Source organism: Megascapheus bottae, chromosome 17, assembly GCF_031878675.1.
Source record: "Megascapheus bottae isolate mThoBot1 chromosome 17, mThoBot2.hap1, whole genome shotgun sequence".
NCBI lineage: Eukaryota > Metazoa > Chordata > Mammalia > Rodentia > Geomyidae > Megascapheus > Megascapheus bottae.
Genome location: NC_143525.1, coordinates 18,395,448 through 18,413,543, shown reverse-complemented (window position 1 = coordinate 18,413,543; position 18,096 = coordinate 18,395,448). Strand labels below are relative to the sequence as shown.

The 18,096-nt window shown below is 41.5% G+C and overlaps 1 protein-coding gene across 2 annotated transcripts in view; it reads right to left on the bottom strand.

Annotated features, from left to right (window-relative positions):
• Window positions 1-17,658, bottom strand: part of LOC150051227 (leucine-rich repeat-containing protein 37A2-like) — a 35,950-nt gene extending 18,292 nt beyond the window's left edge. The window contains exons 1-6 of one of the 2 annotated variants that reach the window (XM_090350023.1): window positions 14,683-17,658; window positions 12,229-12,300; window positions 10,726-10,797; window positions 5,386-5,457; window positions 4,196-4,276; window positions 861-932 (exon numbers count right to left, since the gene is read on the bottom strand). In XM_090350023.1, coding sequence (XP_090206149.1) covers window positions 861-932; window positions 4,196-4,276; window positions 5,386-5,457; window positions 10,726-10,797; window positions 12,229-12,300; window positions 14,683-17,624 — 3,311 coding nt within the window. In that variant the 5' untranslated portion in view covers window positions 17,625-17,658. The remainder of the gene's footprint in view (window positions 1-860; window positions 933-4,195; window positions 4,277-5,385; window positions 5,458-10,725; window positions 10,798-12,228; window positions 12,301-14,682) is intronic. The other variant, XM_090350024.1, reaches the window with a different exon arrangement.
• Between the last annotated feature and the right edge of the window lie 438 nt (window positions 17,659-18,096).

The window sequence follows — 18,096 nt, the reverse complement described above, 5'->3', positions numbered from 1 at the left end:
TTTTTTTGCTCAATGGTAGCACTCTACCACTTGAGTCACAACACCATTTCTGGCTTTTTCTGTGTATGTGGTACCAAGGAATAGAGCCCAGGGCTTCGTGCATGGTAGGCAAGAACTCTACCACTCTGCCAGTCCTGGGGCTTGAACTCTGGGCCTGTTCAACTCTGGGCTGGGCCTGGGTGCTCTCCGTGAGTTTCTTTTGCTCAAGGCAAGTATTCTACCACTTGAGCCAAAGGGCTACTTCTGGCTTTTTAAAGTAGTGTATTGGAAATAAGAGTCTCACAGTGTCCTGCCCAAGCTGGCTTCCAACTGTGAACCCTTGATCTCAGCCTCCTAAGTAGGTAAGATTACAGGTATGAGTCACAGGCATCTGGGTTGTTTTTTTTTCTTTTTAAAATAGTGTGCCTGAAGGGCTGGGACTTTGGCCTAGTGGTAGAGTGCTTGCCTAGTATGCACGAAGACCCGGGTTCAATTCCTCAGTACCACATACATAGAAAAAGCCAGAAATGGTACAGTGGCTCAAGTGGCAGAGTGCTAGCCTTGAGGAAAAAGCCCAAGGATGGTATTCAGGCCCTGAGTTCAAGGCCCAGGACTGGCAAAAAAATAAAATAAAATAAATAAAATAATGTACCTGATTCTTCTTAGCTTTCTGTAATAAGTAGTTCTATATGTGTTCTTCCTTCTGACTGGTCTATTACACATATTTTCTTAGTTCTTTCCTTTGCCAACAGTATGTTTTTAAATTACCTATTTACTAAAATTATGATTTTATTAGATGCAATGCAAAATACTTAATCTTTGAGGAAAGTAATAAAAAAACAGAATCATCTCAAGACTTTTAAGGTTACCTCAATACTTACAGATATTTTAATGCTGGCAATTTAAAAAGATAGGAATCTTCAACTGCTGTCAGAGGGTTACGACTGAGAATTCTGAAAAATGCAGGGAATCAAAATTATCAGTATTTTCAATATCCTTCAGACTGCATGGAAAGCTCATTTGGAGGTATAAAATAGTTTAAAAATCATTTTCTGTCTTTACTATAAGCCATACTTCGAATCCGTAAGTCAGACTTCCTGTGTGATCATCCAGGAATGATGAAAATAATGTAGAGAAGAGAAAGAGGAACTAGGAATAGAAAAAGAATAGCAGACCAAAAAAATATGCTGAAGAACTTTCAGGTCAAAAGCTTTAAAGGTGACAGCACTGACAAGTGAGCCTTCACTGTATCTTTCAGAAATATAAAATGATTCATGGTATCTTCAGAAATTTAAAATAATTCATGGTCCAATTCACTCAGTTAAGGAGAAAGTAGGACCACTTATTTGGTTTTGAGCTAGATAAAGCTGCATCTCTAGCACATATTCCCACCTATATTTTTCAGTCACATCACAGCCTTTATTGCCTTACAATCATTTGTGCACTTGTCATGAGTTCAGGGCCCACATTTTCTTGTTATTTTCAGTCCAGTGCCTAGCATAGTGCCTCAAATTTGTAAATATTTAACAAGTGTTTGTTGCATAAATATCATCCTGCTTACATATCAGTCAATATCATCCTTCTTATCTATCAGTAAAATGGATAGTCATTCTCTATTATCTAGCCATCATCTATCTCTGCTTTGAGACAGAGCTTTGCAATCTAGCACAGGCTCAAGCACTCCGCCTACCTCCTACCTCTCAAGTAACTGGGAATTACAGTCATAAATTTGCTTATCACATAAAATTTAATGCAAGCTGAGTGCAGTGGCTCAAGCTTGTAATCTTAGCTACTCAGGAGGCTGAGATCTGAGGATCAAGGTTCAAAGCCAGCTCAAGCACAAAAGGACCTGAAAACTCTTCTCTCGGATTAACCTCTAGAAAACAGGAAGTGGGGCTTGACTCAAGGGTAGTGTGGTAGCCTTGATCTGAAAAGCTCAGGGACAACGCCCAGGCCCAAGGGTAGGGGGTAGCCTTGAGCTGAAGAGCTCAGGGACAGTGCCCAGGCCAAGTTCAAGCCCCAGGACCCACAAAAAGAAAAATTAATCCAAAAGGCTGAAATAAAGAACACCAGTGAAATTAACAATGATGTATTTTTGTTTATAACTCCTTTTTCGATTCCATGATTTAAATTAATTACTTTAAAGCAAAATTTATAAGTCTACGCTGATGGACACAAAATGTAATGTGTAATTAACATTGTAAAGAAAGTTGTGGCCGGGAGTTTGGCCTAGTGGTAAGAGTGCTTGCCTAGCATGCATGAAGACTTGGATACCACATATATGGAAAAACAAAAAACAAAAAAAGAAGTGGTGCTGTGGCTCAGGTGGTAGAGCACTAGACCTTGAGGAAAGCCCAAGTTCAGTGCCCAGGCTTTGAGTTCAAGCCCCAGGACTTAGCTACTGGGAAAGAGACACGGGGAATCTTCCTTTGAAGCTAGCCTAGGCAATGAAGTTCATGAGATTTATCTCCTCCAATGATTTTTTGAGATGATACATGCCTGTCATCCTAAACTTCGGTGGCAACACAAGGGCTGAGTACAATGGCTCACACCTGTCATTCTTGCAGTAAGGCTAAGCACAAATAGGAAGATCAAATTTCAGACTCCCCTAGGTATAAAGCAAGGCCATATCTCAAAAGGGGGCTGATGATGTGGATCAAGTGGTAAAACTTAGTACAAATGAGCTTCTCCACCTCTGCTTGCCACCCATTCCCATTCCCAAGCCATCAAGAATGAATGTAAAACTAGGCAACTTAGCAAAGTTTGTTACTCCTCAACAGCTCATTCATAGCCTCATTGCCCATGATCTCAGCCTTTCTGCTTAAGGAGATGGCCTTTCTCCGACTGACACTGGGATTACATCATCTGTTCACAAAAAAAGCCAAGTGGTCATCAGTGAGTAATATTACAAGGGAACGGAAGCTGCAGTGAAGATAATCTGCATAGCCCCCAAGTGTTTCTGCCACTTAGGAGACAGAAGCCTGCCATAGGAACCTTCACAATTCCTCACCCTCTAAGTTTAAATTTTCTTGTAAAATGGAGATAATAATATCAACAATGTAAGCATTTGGGGAAAAATGAAAATATATTATATATATTATATTTACTATGTGCCAAACATTTTATTTCTAGCACTTTCAGCATAATACTCACTTGTATAAACACTTAATATAGTACCTGAAATATAAACATCTAATAAATGTAGGTATTGAAGGAGTGTTAATGGGAAGAGGAAGAAAAGAGAAAATGTGGGTTGGGAGCATGGCCTACTGGTAGAGTGCTCGCCTAGCATGCACAAAGCCCTGGGTTCAATTCCTCAGTAGCACATACCCAGAAAAAGCTGGAAGTGGTGCTGTGGCTTAAGTGGTAAAGCACTTGCATTGAGAAAGCCCAAGGACAGTGCCCAGTCTCTGAGTTCAAGCCCCAGGATGAGAGAGAGCTAGAGAGCGAGAGAGAGACACAGAGACAGAGAGACAGAGACAGAGAGAGAGACAGGCAGACAGACAGACAGACAGACAGACAAAGAGACAGACAGAGAGACAGAGAGACAGAGAGACAGAGAGAGAAAGAAAGGGGGGAATTAGAATGTAGCCAAGAGGGTTTTGAATAGTTTTTTTTTTTAACTGTAAACATGGATCACCCCAAAGGACATCTTCTTTTTTGCAGAACTGAAAAGTTTGAACTCGAGGTCTTGTACTTGGTAGGCAGATGATCTGCTGCTGAGCTATGCTCTACTCTGCCCTCCAGTTTGGGGGCTTGAACTCAGGGCCTGAGTACTGTCCTTAGGCTTTCTCAAGGCTAGTGCTCTTATCAGTTGAGCCACAGTAGCACTTTTGACTTTTTCTGTGGTACCTAGGAATCAAACCCAGGGCTTCATGCATGCTAAACAAGCACTCTACCACTAAGCCACACTTCAGGCCCTCCAGCCCTTTTTTGACTATATATTTTTGACACAGATGCTACTTTCCTCCTAGGAACATTATTTTGGACCATAATCCACCTATTTATGTTTCCTGTCATAACTGGGATGACAGGTGTGTATCATCTTTCTATTTAGATTGTGTCTCATCAACATGTCTGCCCTGGCTGGCCTAAAATAATAATCCTTTCCATCTCAACATCCTACTCAGCTAGGATGACACGCACAACTAAGGTATGAGGTTTGTAACATATCAGTAAGGTTTTATTTTACATATTTATTTTCTATTTCACTTACAACTGATGTAAAAACTGCAATCCATGCCATGTCTGAAATGTTCCAAAGCCCAGTTCTGTGAGTAAATTGCAACCAAGATTTCTTAAAAAAAAAAAAAAAGACATAAGCCAGAGATACTCTTTTCAGAACATTTGGCATTTCATAGTGTTTCTAATTTACATATGATAAATCATAACCTCAATTTCTCTATAGATTAAACTTCCTGGATTATGATTTATACTTTCGTGTTTCGTGTTTACAAGTATATTATATGAGATACAAAATAGTTCATGCTCAATCATTACTTATGGCAAATGAACTTTACAACTCCAGAATGGGGTTTCATAATTTCAGTGCTATTGACATTTGAGGTTGGACAATTCTTTTCTGAAGAGGTTTGTTCTCTTTACCCCTGGTATCTGATATCCGCTACAGTTACCAAACTTTCTCAGGGTCTAAAATTACAGACTGTGACTTGCTCTGGAATGGTTTTCTGACTTATACTGATTTGATCACTCATCCTTGCCAGAGACAGAAAGGATCTGCTATGTAACTTTTTGATTTTTATTTTTGCAATAATAGAGTTTCAAACTCAGAGCCTTGTGGGGGATAGGCAGGTTTTCTACTACTTTGACTATTCTGCCAGGCCCTTTTGCATTGTTTGTTTTTAATGCCAGTCCTGGGTCTTGAATTCAGGACCTGGCGCTGTTCCCTGAGCTTTCTTGCTCAAGGCTAGCACTCTACCACTTGAGCCATAGTTCTGCTTCCAGCTTTCTGGTGTAACAGAGATAGGAATCTCACAGACTTTCTTGCCAGGGCTGGCTTTGAATGATGATCCTTAGATCTCAGCTTCCTGAGGAGCTAGGATTACAGGCGTGAATCACCAATGCCTGGCTGCATTGGTTAGTTTTGAAATAGGGCTTCATTCTTTGTGTGGGTCAGTTTGGACTGTAATCCTCCTATTTATGTTTCCCTGGACAACTGGGATGACAGGAACCTAGGCATTGGTTGAGATGGACTCTTAACAAACCTTTTTAGAACAAGTATGCCTCCAACCATAATCTTCCGTTTCATGCATCCTAAGTAGGCAAGATTTACAGACTTGAGTCACTGTGCCCACCTTAATTTCAGTAACTTTCTACTAGCAAAAATTTATACTTCAAAATGAATAGTAAGATTCTAGATATAAGAAAGTCACATTTGCAACTTACAAAAACTTCAGAAATGGTAGTGGTTCAAATGTGCGTCTTTCAATAGACTGTATTTTATTACAGGACAGATCTCTAGAAAATATAAAAGGGAAATGTTGCACTGATTAGTTACTAGATATATGATTAAAAGAAGTAAATAGAATAATTTTAGATTTATAATATTAAACAGTCTCTATGTTCTGAACCTCTGGAGTTATATATCATCTTCAAAGAGCCTCTAATTCTGCCCATGTGTAAGAATTTCACCCTTAAGAACTTCATCAATAAAACATGCAACTATGTTCTTGATAGGTTTTCCAGAGAGCAGAAGAATTATTAGGTGATTCTCTTGCATTCTTATCAAATTCAAGATTATGAGTTCAAAGTTTTAAGCATGATATGTAATTTCTAGTGGTAAAAGACATATTCTCAACATAGTGTGGAGATAGATAGACCTTCATGGTTTATGTTTTTCTTTTTCCAATTCTGGGGGCTTGAACTCAGAGTCTGAGCACTGTCCTTGGGCTTTATCAAGGCCAAAGCTCTACTACTGGAGCCACAGCACCACTTCCGGCTTTTTCTACACATGTGGTACCAAGGAATTGAACACAGGTCTTTGTGCATGCTAGGTAAGCACTCTTCCAATAGGCCAAACTCCTGGTCTCGGTTTGTGTTTTTCTAAGGCACTTCAATACCAGAATAAAAAAAAAAGTCCCTTCATAACTTCTGAAAGGCATTTACTCCTCTAATATCTGACTGTGAATCAATTCTGAATTATGCTTTCTGTATTAATAGAATTTATTTGGGGTTCATATGAACTTACGGTTTCTTGAGTGAAATTGCTCCAGTGTACAGCATTAGAAATGCAAAAATTCCAGAGTAGGATTTTTATTTGATAGCATCCGTTTTTGACTACTACTGATTCCCTTCTTTCCACTGATTCTAGTTGGTCCCTTCCTTTTCCCCTGGATAAGTACAACTATCCTGAGTAGTATCCACCTCTCATCTTACTCCTTATCAATTCTGAATACCTTTAACAGATAGACACTCCAGGAGTAGTTCTCAAAGATTAGCATTACTTAGGAACAGTTGTTTTGTTTTTTTTTGGAAACAGATTCTTGGTTGGCACGTAGCTCAGATTGGCCTCAAAAAAATTTTTTTGGTGCCAGTCCTGGGGCTTGAACCTGGGCCTGCGCATTGTCCCTGAGCTCCTTTTGCTTCACCCCTGAACTACAGCACCACTTATGGCTTTTTCTGTGATTAATTGGAGATACGAATCTCACAGACTTTCCTGCTCAGGCTGGCTTCGAACTCAAACCTCAGATCTCAGTCTCCTGAGTAGCTATGATAAAAGATTTGAGCCATTAGTGCCAATTTTTTTGTCAGTCCTGGGTCTTGAATTCGGGGCCTGAGCACTATCCTTGGGCTTTCTCAAGGCTAGAGCTCTACCACTTGAAGCACAGCACCACTTATGGCTTTTTCTGTGTATGTGGTACTGAGGAATTGAACCCAGGGCTTTGTGCGTGCTACTTGAGCATTCTATCACTTAGCTATGCTCCTGGCCAAGCCTCAAATTTTTTATCTTCTTGCTTTAGCCTCCTTAGTGCTGAAATTATAGGTCTAACCTAACATGCCCATGATGATGTTGATGCTGCTGTTGCTACTGTTGCTGCTGTTGACGAAGGCTACTGCTGCTGCTTTTTCTTCTCCTCCTTCTCCTTCTCCTTCTTCTCCTCTTTCTCCTCCTTCTCCTTCTTCTCCTCTTCCTCCTCCTCCCCCTCCTCTTCCTTCTCCCCTTTCCCCCTCCTCCTCCTCCCCCTCCCCTCTCCTCTTCTTCTTCCTCCTCTTCTTCCTCCTCTTCTTCCTGTTCTTCTTTCTTCTTCTTCTTCTTCTTCTTCTTCTTCTTCTTCTTCTTCTTCTTCTTCTTCTTCTTCTTCTTCTTCTTCTTCTTCTTCTTTTTCTCCTCCTCCTCCTCCTCTTTCTTCTTCTTTTGAGGTAGTGTTCCAACATATAAAGCAGCAGCCTGCAACTCAAGATCCTCCTGCCTGATAGAGGCTCTCCTTCTCTTTCTCCTTCTCTTCCTCCTCCTCTTCTTCTTCGCCTCCTCCTTCTTCTTCTTCTCATTATTATTATTATTACTACTACTACTACTACTATTATTTTGAGACAGTGTTCCAATATATAGTGCAGCCAGCTGGCAACTCAAGATCCTCCTGCTTGCTGGACAGAGGTGGCACATACCTGTAATCCTAGCTACACAGGAAATTGAGGTCTGAGGACTGTGGTTCAAAGCCAGCTTGGGCTGGAAAAGCTATGAGACTCAACTCCACTAAACTACCAAAAAAGCTGGAAGTAAAGCTGAGGTTTGAGTGGTAGAGCATTGACTGAAGGAAGGTCAAGGACAGATCTTAAGCCCTGAGTTCTAGTTTTAGGACTGGAATATGCACACACAAAAGATCCTCTTGCCTTAGCCTACTGAGTGCTGGATCAGTCAACATGATTACCACACAGGGTACCTGGGAAGGTTTGAAGATGCAAATTCTCAGCCCTGCCTCAGACTTATTGAATCAATAACTCTGGGAGTGGTGTCTAGAACCAACTTCTATCAAGTTTTCCAGGTGCTGCCACAGCAGGCTCAAGATTGTCTTAGAGCATGGCTCTGATTAACAGGATTCCCCATCTCAGCTTCTTTGCTTTGCAATCAAAGCCCTAGAAGGGCCAGTTCCAGTCTCCTACTCTCCCTCCTCTTGTTCTTTTTAGATGTTCTGGCATTTCTCAAACATTTTTTTTATGTCTTTTGTTTTCCCTTGCTCTCCTCCCAAGTTCAGCATATTCTCCACAGGTTGCCTATCTGAGTTCCAGCGTCCCTTCAGGGTCAACAGCATCACACTGGCAACATTATCACTAACAGTTTGAGGTATTTTCCCCCGTGCTCTAGTCACAATTTATACCTCCTAGCATCCATATCCATTACCTTCTGTTTTCTTTTTTTTTTTCTCTGCTTATATTAGTTACATGGGAAAGTTGTTACATTTCCACACATGCTTACAATATTCTCACCACTCTCCATCATCACACTTCCCCAACAGGTTTCTCTGTTCCTTTTCATAGTTGCACACTATTCTGACAGCATTCAAGCTCCTTCATTTATTATTTTTTTTCCTTGTCGGTCATGGGGCTTTAACTCTGGGCCCGGGCATTGTCCCTGAGCTTTTCAGCTCAAGGCTACTGCCCTACCCCTTGAGCCGCAGGGCTACTTTCAGTTTTCTGGTAGTTAATTGGAGATAAGAGTCTCAGGGACTTTAGTGCCCGGGCTGGCTTTGAATCGTAATCCTCAGATCTTAGCCTCCAGAGTAGCTAGGATTACAGGTGTGAACCACCGCGCCCAGTTTATCCATTACCTTTAATGTGTGTGCGAGTATGTATTGGTATTGACTGGAACCCAGGGCCTCACAGTCTCACTTGGCTTTTTTGCTCAAAGTAGTACTCTACCACATTTCCACTTGTTAGTTACTTTTCTACCAAAGCAGGTTTTGATCCTCTAATCAATCTCAGCTTCCTGAGTAGCTAAGATGACAGGTGTGAGCCACCGATGCTCTGCACCCTGCTTTTCTTTTCTTTCTTTTTTTGGGGGGTGGGGGTTCTGGGGCTTGAACTGAAGGTCTGGACAATGTTTCTAAGTTTTTGTGCTCAAGGCTTGCCCTAAACCACTTGAGCCACAGCTCCAGATTTTTTGGTGATTAACTGAAAATAAGGGTCTCATGGAACTTTCCTACTTAGTATGGCTAGGAACTGTGATCCTCAGATCTCAGCCTCATGAGTGGTTAGGATATGAGTCACTGGCACCTAGCTCTACCTCTATTTCTGAAAAAAATCATTAAATTAATAAGCTAACTACCATAAACATAGTACATTAGTGAAAGAACACAGAACTCTATCTTTAAATAGAAATACTTATTCAAGTATTCCTTCCTTAGCAACAAAGCTATTGAAATTTTTATTCTGTAATTAGTGAAGAGTTAGGGCATTGGATATGGTGCATATACCTGTAATTTCAGCTTCTTGGAAGTCAGAGGAAAGAAGATCTGGAGTTTGTGGCCAGCTAGGGTCACAACTTTCTAAAAGAATATTAGGAAAATTTCTGATATACTTATGATTAACATTTCTATATACTACACTTAAGCATCACTTCAATTGGTGTTTTGATGGGTGATGTTTTAAGGGAGAGTCTTGCCATAAAGCCCAGCTGGCTGCCAACTCTTGAGTCTCCTGCCCCCAACTGCTGAATGGTGGGATTTCAGGCCTACAATACCACTACCAGCTTCAAATATCTATTTTCAACATGCATATAACAATTCTTGCATTGAAATCCCTACTATCAGTCTAGCTTCCTGTAGCATAATGATCTCGATATTATTTATGTAATTGATCTGTTTCATTATTTAATATTTAAATGTTAATTTAATTCAGATTAAATTGTGAAAATACTCAGGCACTGGTGGTTTACACCTCTAATCCTAGCTACTCAGAAGGTTGAGATATGAAGATCTCAGTTTGAAGTTAGCCTGGGCAAAAAAAACCTTAAGAGATTCAATTATCTAGATAACTGAAGTTCAAGTAGAGGAGTGGCGCAAATGGTAGATTGCTAGCCATGAGCACAAAAGCCTAGTGAGGTCTTGAGATTAAGCTCTGGGTATCAATACCAAAAAAAACTGAAAACTTTCTAGGTTTATGATATTCAAATTAATGTAGGTAGTTAGATTTCCTTCTTTATGCAGCTTTACTTCTTTTTATCCTACAAATCCCACTTTTTCAAATCTCTATTGTAAAGGCCAAATAATACATATTTTAGTCTTTGTATGTATGTCATAGTCCATCAATGCTGTACATGTTTTTTTTTCTTTTGTTGTGCCAGACCTGGGACTTGAGCTCAGAGCCTTGCTTGAAAACTGAGAGCCTTACCTTCCCTTAGCTTTCTCTGGTCAAGGCTGGCATTCTAACACTTGAGCCAAACCTCTACTTTCAGTGGTGTTTTTCTGCAATTCTTTCCCAGGCTGGCTTTGAACGGTGATCCTCAGACCTCAGCCTCCTTTGCAGTTAGATATGAGCAACTGCTACCCAGCTGTTCAGGTCTTATCAACATTTTTCTTAGCAAGGGCAATTTAAATGATTAACATACCTTAAGCTGATAATATATGTAAAGTATTTAATGTTAGAGATGGGCTGAGATGCACACAGACTTACAGACTTATACAACTGCAGAAAAATTATTGCTGGATTAGATTTTAGTAATGATCAAGTTTGAACTCCTATGCATTTCACACATAATACACTCACAAAACGCTGGACTGAATAACTTACAAATACTCGAGGGATAGTAGGCCTTCAAATGAATCCTTATGTAATTCAGTCAGGCGATTTTCACTGAGAATTCTGGAAGACAAAAAGGTTATTTCAAACAGTTTGAGAACACTGAGTGGTAGAAAAGTATGGAAAATTGAAAGCTGTCATATTTTGTGACCTGCAGTGTAGACTGGCACAAATTTTTAGGGAAATTAACATTTCCTGCCTACCATCACAGTATCCATTCTAACAATACCATTTCTAGATCACTATTCTATAGAATGACTCGGCCAGCTTCCAAAAGAAGTATATATAGGTATGTTCATTGTAGCCATGAATGCAACAACAGAAAAATTATTAAATAATAAATTAATGACATTATGGAATGTTAGGCAAAATTTTCAGTGAATAGGATAATCTTGTACAAAGGAAGAAAGAAGCATGATGCTTCATAAAGTGAAGCACAAGTCACAGGGTGTTACCATTTATGTAATGAATATGTTTATAAGCAAATGCATAGGAAAATATCTAGAAGGATAGTTTGTTTCTACTATACTTGTTATTTATCTATTAAGTAGGTAATCATATACTACTTATATAGTAGAAAACAAATATTGTGTCTTGCATGCATTTCAGAGAGTCCATGAAAGTCTACCTTTGTTTATGTAATACTGGGGTTTAAACTCTGATTTTTCACAGGTCACTTATTCTTTGTGTATGTAGGGGGGGGAAGGGAGGTAGTCATGGGGCTTGATCTAAGTGCCTGAGCACTGTGCCCCTGAGCTTCTATGTGTTCAAAGCTAGCACTCTATCACTTGAGCCGCAGTACCACTTCCAGCTTTTTCTGAATAGACTTTTCTGGCTTCAAACCATGATCCTCAGATCTCAGCCTTCTGAGTAGCTAGGATTACAGGCGTAAGTCACTGGTGCCCAGCCTCAATAGTTATTTTTAAGATAGGGGCTCATTTCCTGCCCAGGTGTGTGCCTGATTTGCAATCTGCCTACTTTATGCTTCCTGTAGTTGTTGGGATGACAGGGATGCATCACTGAATCCATTTTTCCTTTGGGAAATATGGAGTCTCATGTACTTTTTTTTGGTCCTAAATAGCCTCAAAGCACAATCCTCTTTACCTTGGTCTCCTATGTAGCTTGGGATGGCAGGTGCACAATTCTCTCTTGGTTAAGAGAGAGTTGCATGAACTTTGAGGCCTATGCTGGTTTTGAACTATAATCCTTCCAATATATCAGCTACCTGATTAGCTAGATTGCAGTTGTGAGCCAATGGCACCTGGCTGAAATCGTTTTTCATATTGGCCATAGGGACTTATGCATGCAAGGTAAGTTCTCTACCACTGTGCTATACCCACATTCCTCAAGAAATTTAACGGTTTAAATAACCACAAAATTTCAATCAATACATGTTGATTTGGGATGTGGTGGGAAATGCTTTTTCAGAAGTATTGAACAAAAAGGATCCTACAGTTCAGGCTTTGCATTCATATCTGGAATGAATATACTTACAATTTGCCAACCCAACGGTATGTTTTCCATACATTTTCTTCCAAGTAAGAAATAGAGTTTCCTTGAAAATTTCTGTGAAGAAACATAGTTCATTTATTTGAACAAGTAAGAAAAGAAAGGCCAGAATAAGTTGAATCACTGAAACCCTATGGGAAATAATCAAATAAAGTGAAACCCACCGTCACCTTTCTATGTTCCAGAGCTTTAAACTTCCTTGTTTCACGATAAAGAATGCCTGGCCATTGGTGCAAAAGGTAAGGCATTTCACTGGAAATTCGATCTCCAGTTTAATCTCTTGTGAATGTAATGCCACCCCATTATTCTGAATATATTTTTCCCTAAAAAAAAAACATTGTGTTTAAACTGATTCCCACAAAAGAGAAGGGGCAAAAATATACCACTATTACCAAGCTGGTAGTACTAAAAGTTTGCCTAAGTGATCTTCAGAAGGAAGGGCACTTAGGAGGAAGTACATCCTAGGAAGAAAAAGGAAGATTACAAACCAGAAATTAGAGGAACTATTATGCAAGTATGGGAAGATCTCCTGGACATGTTATTTAGGGAAAAGCAATGGAATAAAGTATTATCACATCAGAGAAAACAATGCAAAAGAAAGAAATTGGCAGGAAGGACAGGTAGCAAAATGCTGAAAAGGGTTATCTTGTAGGTGGTCTAATACAAAGGAGGTAACAGAGGATTGAGAGAAGCTACATACATTCACATCTTATCCCATATACTTCTGTGAATTTGTGTGTGCATGTGTGTGTGGTACTAAAGATGGAACCCAAGAAACTTCTGTGTGCTAAGCAAGTGCTGCATCAATGAGCTATATTCACCAATTCTTAGGGCTTTTGGGGGGCAGGGGTGGCCAGTCCTGAGGCTTGAACTCAGGGCCTGAGCACTGTCCTTGGACTTTCTCAAAGCTAGCACTCTACCACTTGAGCCACAGCACCACTTCTAACATTTTCTATGTATATGGTACTGAGGAATCAAACCCGAGTCTTCGTGCATGCTAGGCAAGCACTCTACCGCTAAGCCTAACTCCTGCTGCCTCCCCCACTCCCCACTTTAAGGCTTTTTTAAGAGGCAGAGTATTGCTATATAGCCCAGACTGGCCTCAAAATTCAGACTTAGCCAGGCTCTAGTGGTTTCAAACCCCTAAAATTGATACTGAAAGTGTTAACTATGTCTTTCATTGCTTCCAACCTCAATTCTTTTCTGACTGTTCTACTTCATCCTGATGGTAACAGTAGCCATGCATTTGTCTGGACTCTACTTCATGGTTTCTCTCTACTTAACAATGATATTCACTCTGTAAGCTCCAGCTTAAAATTTTAGCTTATCCATGTAATTTTTTTCATTAACTTCTACAACCCAGTGATTACAGATTATGAAGGCTACATCTCTTTTAGTATTTCATTATACGTCATCTGCTTTTTATGCTGGTTCATTTCTTCTTGTCTATGATTTTGTGTTCTATATATATTATGCTACTTCTCAGACTACCATAGGACTTAAGCCTTCAGTTTGGCCCAAAATAAATCTATATTTAGATAAAAACAGATGGATTCTAAACATAACCAAGGGTTTAAATAATAGCAGCTAATATTCATATGTATTCTAGGAACTGAGGTAAGAATTACATATGTGTACTCGCCTAAATTGACAGTCCTGTGAAATGGTAACTAGCATAATCTCCATTTTACACATGAGGAAACTGAGTCACAGGGCTAAAATAATTTGTCAGGCCTGAGAAACTAATCAATGAAAGACCTGAGTTTAAACCCAGTTAATTTCTTGCCAGACTTTACTCCTTTTTTTTTTGGTGGGGGGGCTTGAACTCCTACTTTTTTTTTTGGTGGGTCATACAGCTTGAACTCCACCTGTGCATGTCCCCTGAGCTCTTCAGGTCAAGACTACCACCCTGGGCCTGGGCGTTGTCCCTGAGCTCTTTCTTCAGTTCAAGGCTACTGCCCTACCCTTGAGCCAAACCCCACTTCTTATTTTCTAGAGGTTAATTGGAGATAAGAGTCTCAGATCGTTGTGTCCTTTTGTGCCCTGGCTGGCTTTAACTTTGATCCTCAGATCTCAGTCTCCTAAGTAGCTAGGATTACAGGTGTGAACCACCATGCCTGGCTCCAGACTTTATTCGTACTACATGGTGCTAATATCATCACTGAAACAAGTTGTAAAGAAGGTGGAGTAAGAATAAGAGAGAAAGGGTTATGCAAAGGTATGGAGCAAGAAATAAATATGGAGAAAGAAAGTGCAATCACAAAAGCTTGGAGAAGGAATATAGTACAAGGAGGGGGAAGAGGACAAGGGAAACTTAAAAGCTAAAAATAACAGGAGAAAGTCAGAGAAGAGATGAGATGAGAATATCCCAGGAATACCTTGAGAAAAAGGTTGCCATGTTGATAAGAATGCCTAGAACAAAGGAAAGATGATGCTTACAACATAGTGAAGATTTTCTTCTTGGTATGGGGATCTGGCACCGGTACTCGGCGGATCTTCTGGGCTGGGTTGAGACCATTACACAACATTGTCTGATCTTCGCATGTACAGAGTTCACATATATTGATTTTTGGAGGGGCCAGCTGTCCAATTTGCATAGTTACCACTTTTCCAGTGACAGGAGTTACAGAGTACTGAGTCATGTTCAATTCCAGACCCAAAGGTTGCATTGTGATTCTATGCCCAGGGATCTTTGGAAGAGCTGCAGAAGATATACCCTGTGTAGTTGGTAAAATTGGAGGATGACTTGGGGTTGACTCTGCTGATGAAAAAAGGTTAACTTCTGTAATAAGTTTTGGAGTCAGATTTGGCTGTTGGGCCTGAACCTGGAGAGGAGAAGGGGGAGGAAGAAGAGGAAGAAGAGGAGAAGGGGGAGGAAGAAGAGAAGGAGGAGGGGAAGGGGGAGGAAGAAAAGGAAGAGGAGAGGAAAATGGAGGAAGAGGAGAGGAAGGAGGAGGAAGAAGAGGAGGAGGGGAAAGGGGAGGTAGAAGAGGAATAGGAGAAGAGGGAGGAAAATGAGTAAAAGGAGAAGAGGGAGGGGGAAGAGGAGGAAGGGGAGGGAGAGGAGGGGGGAAAGAAGGAACAGAATGAGGAGGAGGAAGAAGAGAAGGGGGAGAAGGAGAAAGAGTGGGAGGAGGAGGAATAGAAGGAGGAACTGAAGGAAGAAGAATGGGAGGAGAAAGAGTGGGAGGGGGAGGAAGAGAAGGAGGAGGAGAAGGAGGAAGAGTGAGAGGAAGAAGAGTGGGAGGGGCAGGGGGAAGAAGAGGGGGAGGAAGAGTGGGGGGAGGAGGAGGAGGGGGAGGAGGAGAAGGAACAGTGGAAAGTGGAGGGGGAGGCAGAGGAAGGGTAGGGAGGGGAGGAGAAGCTGTAGTAGTAGACTTCAGGGATGATGGAGAATAGTCCATTTCTGTACTGGCTGCTGGATTTGTGGAAAGCTCTATGTCCAGAGGTAGAAATGTGACCCCTTGTGATGTTCGAGTATTAATTTGTTCTTGACTTGGCATTGGAACTGTCATCACATAATACACTGGAGCTTGAGATATAAGCTGTGGAGGGTCGGTGAGGGTATTCTGTATGGTTGGAGAAGGTTCAGCCTCCATAATGGATCCTGGAGTTAAAGTAAGTTCCAAATCAAAAGGTTTCACTGCAACTTCAGTCATAACTAGATTCGGAGCCTGTATCTGGTCTGGATGTTGGAGCTCTACATCATGCTTCTTTAGAGAAGTAGCTGGAGAATGTTCAGTTTGTACTGTTGGAGAAAATTCGTACTCAGCAGTAGGTTGTACAGTCATGGTAAGTTGGAGAGCCACAGGTACTTGAAATTCCATATGGGCTTGTTTTGGAGCAGGAGCTTCTTTCTTTTGGGGGAAGTTTGAGTGTTTAGCTTTAGCAGTGGATTCTTCAGTTACTGTGCTTTGCAGATTCCCAAGTTGAGCTGTACTACTGTGCACTGAATGTTGAGTTTGGTGCTGACTTGGCGTTTGAACTGGCATCTCATAATATACTGAAGTTTGAGCTACAGTCCCATCATGTGGCTCTGGAAGCGGAGATTGGTCCACAAATTGGATTGTAGAAGGTTCCTCCTCTTGAGCAGTCTGTATATTCTCATCTGGGATCTCTTGCTCGGAAGAAGGCTTCTCATCTGTAGCAGGTGCTGAAGTTTCCTGTTGAACAGATAGGGATCCAACCTCTTCCAAAGACTCTGAAGGTTGTTCTGGCACTTCCAGCTGGCTTCCAGAAGGTTCAGGGATCTCAGGAAGCTCTGAAGTCAGATCTGGTGTCTCTTGTTGGAAAGATAAAGATGCTTCTTCCTCTAGACTTCTTGGGGGCTGGGCTTGGGTCTGCCGGTTCTTGTGAGTGGTAATGGTTTCCACATCCGGAAGATGAATCAAGGAATCTGGCTGGACTGAGGGCTGCATTTCTTTTTCATCTGGGAATGGAACATTTGCTTCCTGATGCACTGATGGTTCAGCATCCTCCTTAACAAATTCATGTTGAGCTGGTGTGTCTTGATGGGTGACAGAGGATTGGACTTCCTCAGGAGTCTCTGTATTTTGAGTATGGGTCTCCAGGTGGAACTTAGAAGGTATAACTTGCTCTACAGACTCTGGAGGCTCATTTGCATTCCCTTTGGTTTTCAAAGTTTGGCTGTCAGAATAAACCATATGCCTGTCTGGATATGGATAACTATCCTGCATGGGTTGTTTCTGTTCAGTAAATGGGTTTCCAGTTTCAACAATAAGCGTAGCAAGGTGCGGATGCTGAGCTAGATCATTCTCCAAGTTCTCTCGTGAAACATATGATGCTGTTGTTACACTCTGATTGTCTATAGGTGCAAGAAGTATCTCAAATGACTGGTGGTCTGGGGCCTCTTCTAGACCTATAGTCTGAATTGCACCTTTGAATGAATGAGGCAGTAGTTGGGACTGGTTGTGATCCTCACCTGCCACTGGGATCGCCTCTGGGTGTTTCTCCTCTTGTATTAACTTGTCTGGTACATCTTGATGAGAAGCAGGAAACTGATCTGACTCTGGAGGTAGCTGTCCAGCAGAATCTGTGTTGGGGAATGAAAGCAAATTGTCAGTCAGCTCCTGCGGTGGAACAAACACCTGAGAGGGAGGTGAGGATTCCACGTAATCAAAACCACCGGGGTCTCCGGGATGGCTGAGTATGTGGGATGGTTCAGGTGAGAGATAGGAAGTGTGTGGAGACAGCGTCTCTGTGGGTTCAGCAGGATCGAGGTTTAGCTCCATCCGATTTGGGGCCCAATGTGAAATAGGTGTCGCCTGGATCCACAGCCACAACTGCAGCGATGTGAGGAGGAACTCTGGGGTCCAGAGACACAGCAGGGACATGACATACAACGGGGACACGACATGCATAGTCGCTGCTGCTCCCTCAAGCGGAAGGGTTTAAGGCAGCAGCTTGACTGGTGTTACCTGGCAACCATGGGAACCCCGCCCCTAGTTTACGACACCTTTGTTTATGAAACTGAACTCATTGTTTAGGAAACTTCCACCTTTGTTTATGAAACAGAACCCTTTATTAGGCTGCTCCTACTTGGGTTCTATACTAGTAAGGAGTCTTCTACAGTGAAAGGGTCCAAGCCACTTGTTTCCTAGAGGAGCCACAACTCCCACAGGGTCCCTTCCCCATAGGAGACAGGATTTGGACTGCAGACCTGGATGTCCCCATGCTAGCAGCCCATTGGGTGGGGCATGGCAGAACCTTCCAAGGGAGTCACAGGGCGGGGCCTCTGGGGATATTCAGAAATGCTCATCCAGTTCTGGAAGCTTCAAGTCTTCTTCCAAACTAAAATCTCAGATTTTCTTCCTCCCCCTCAGCAGTATGGCT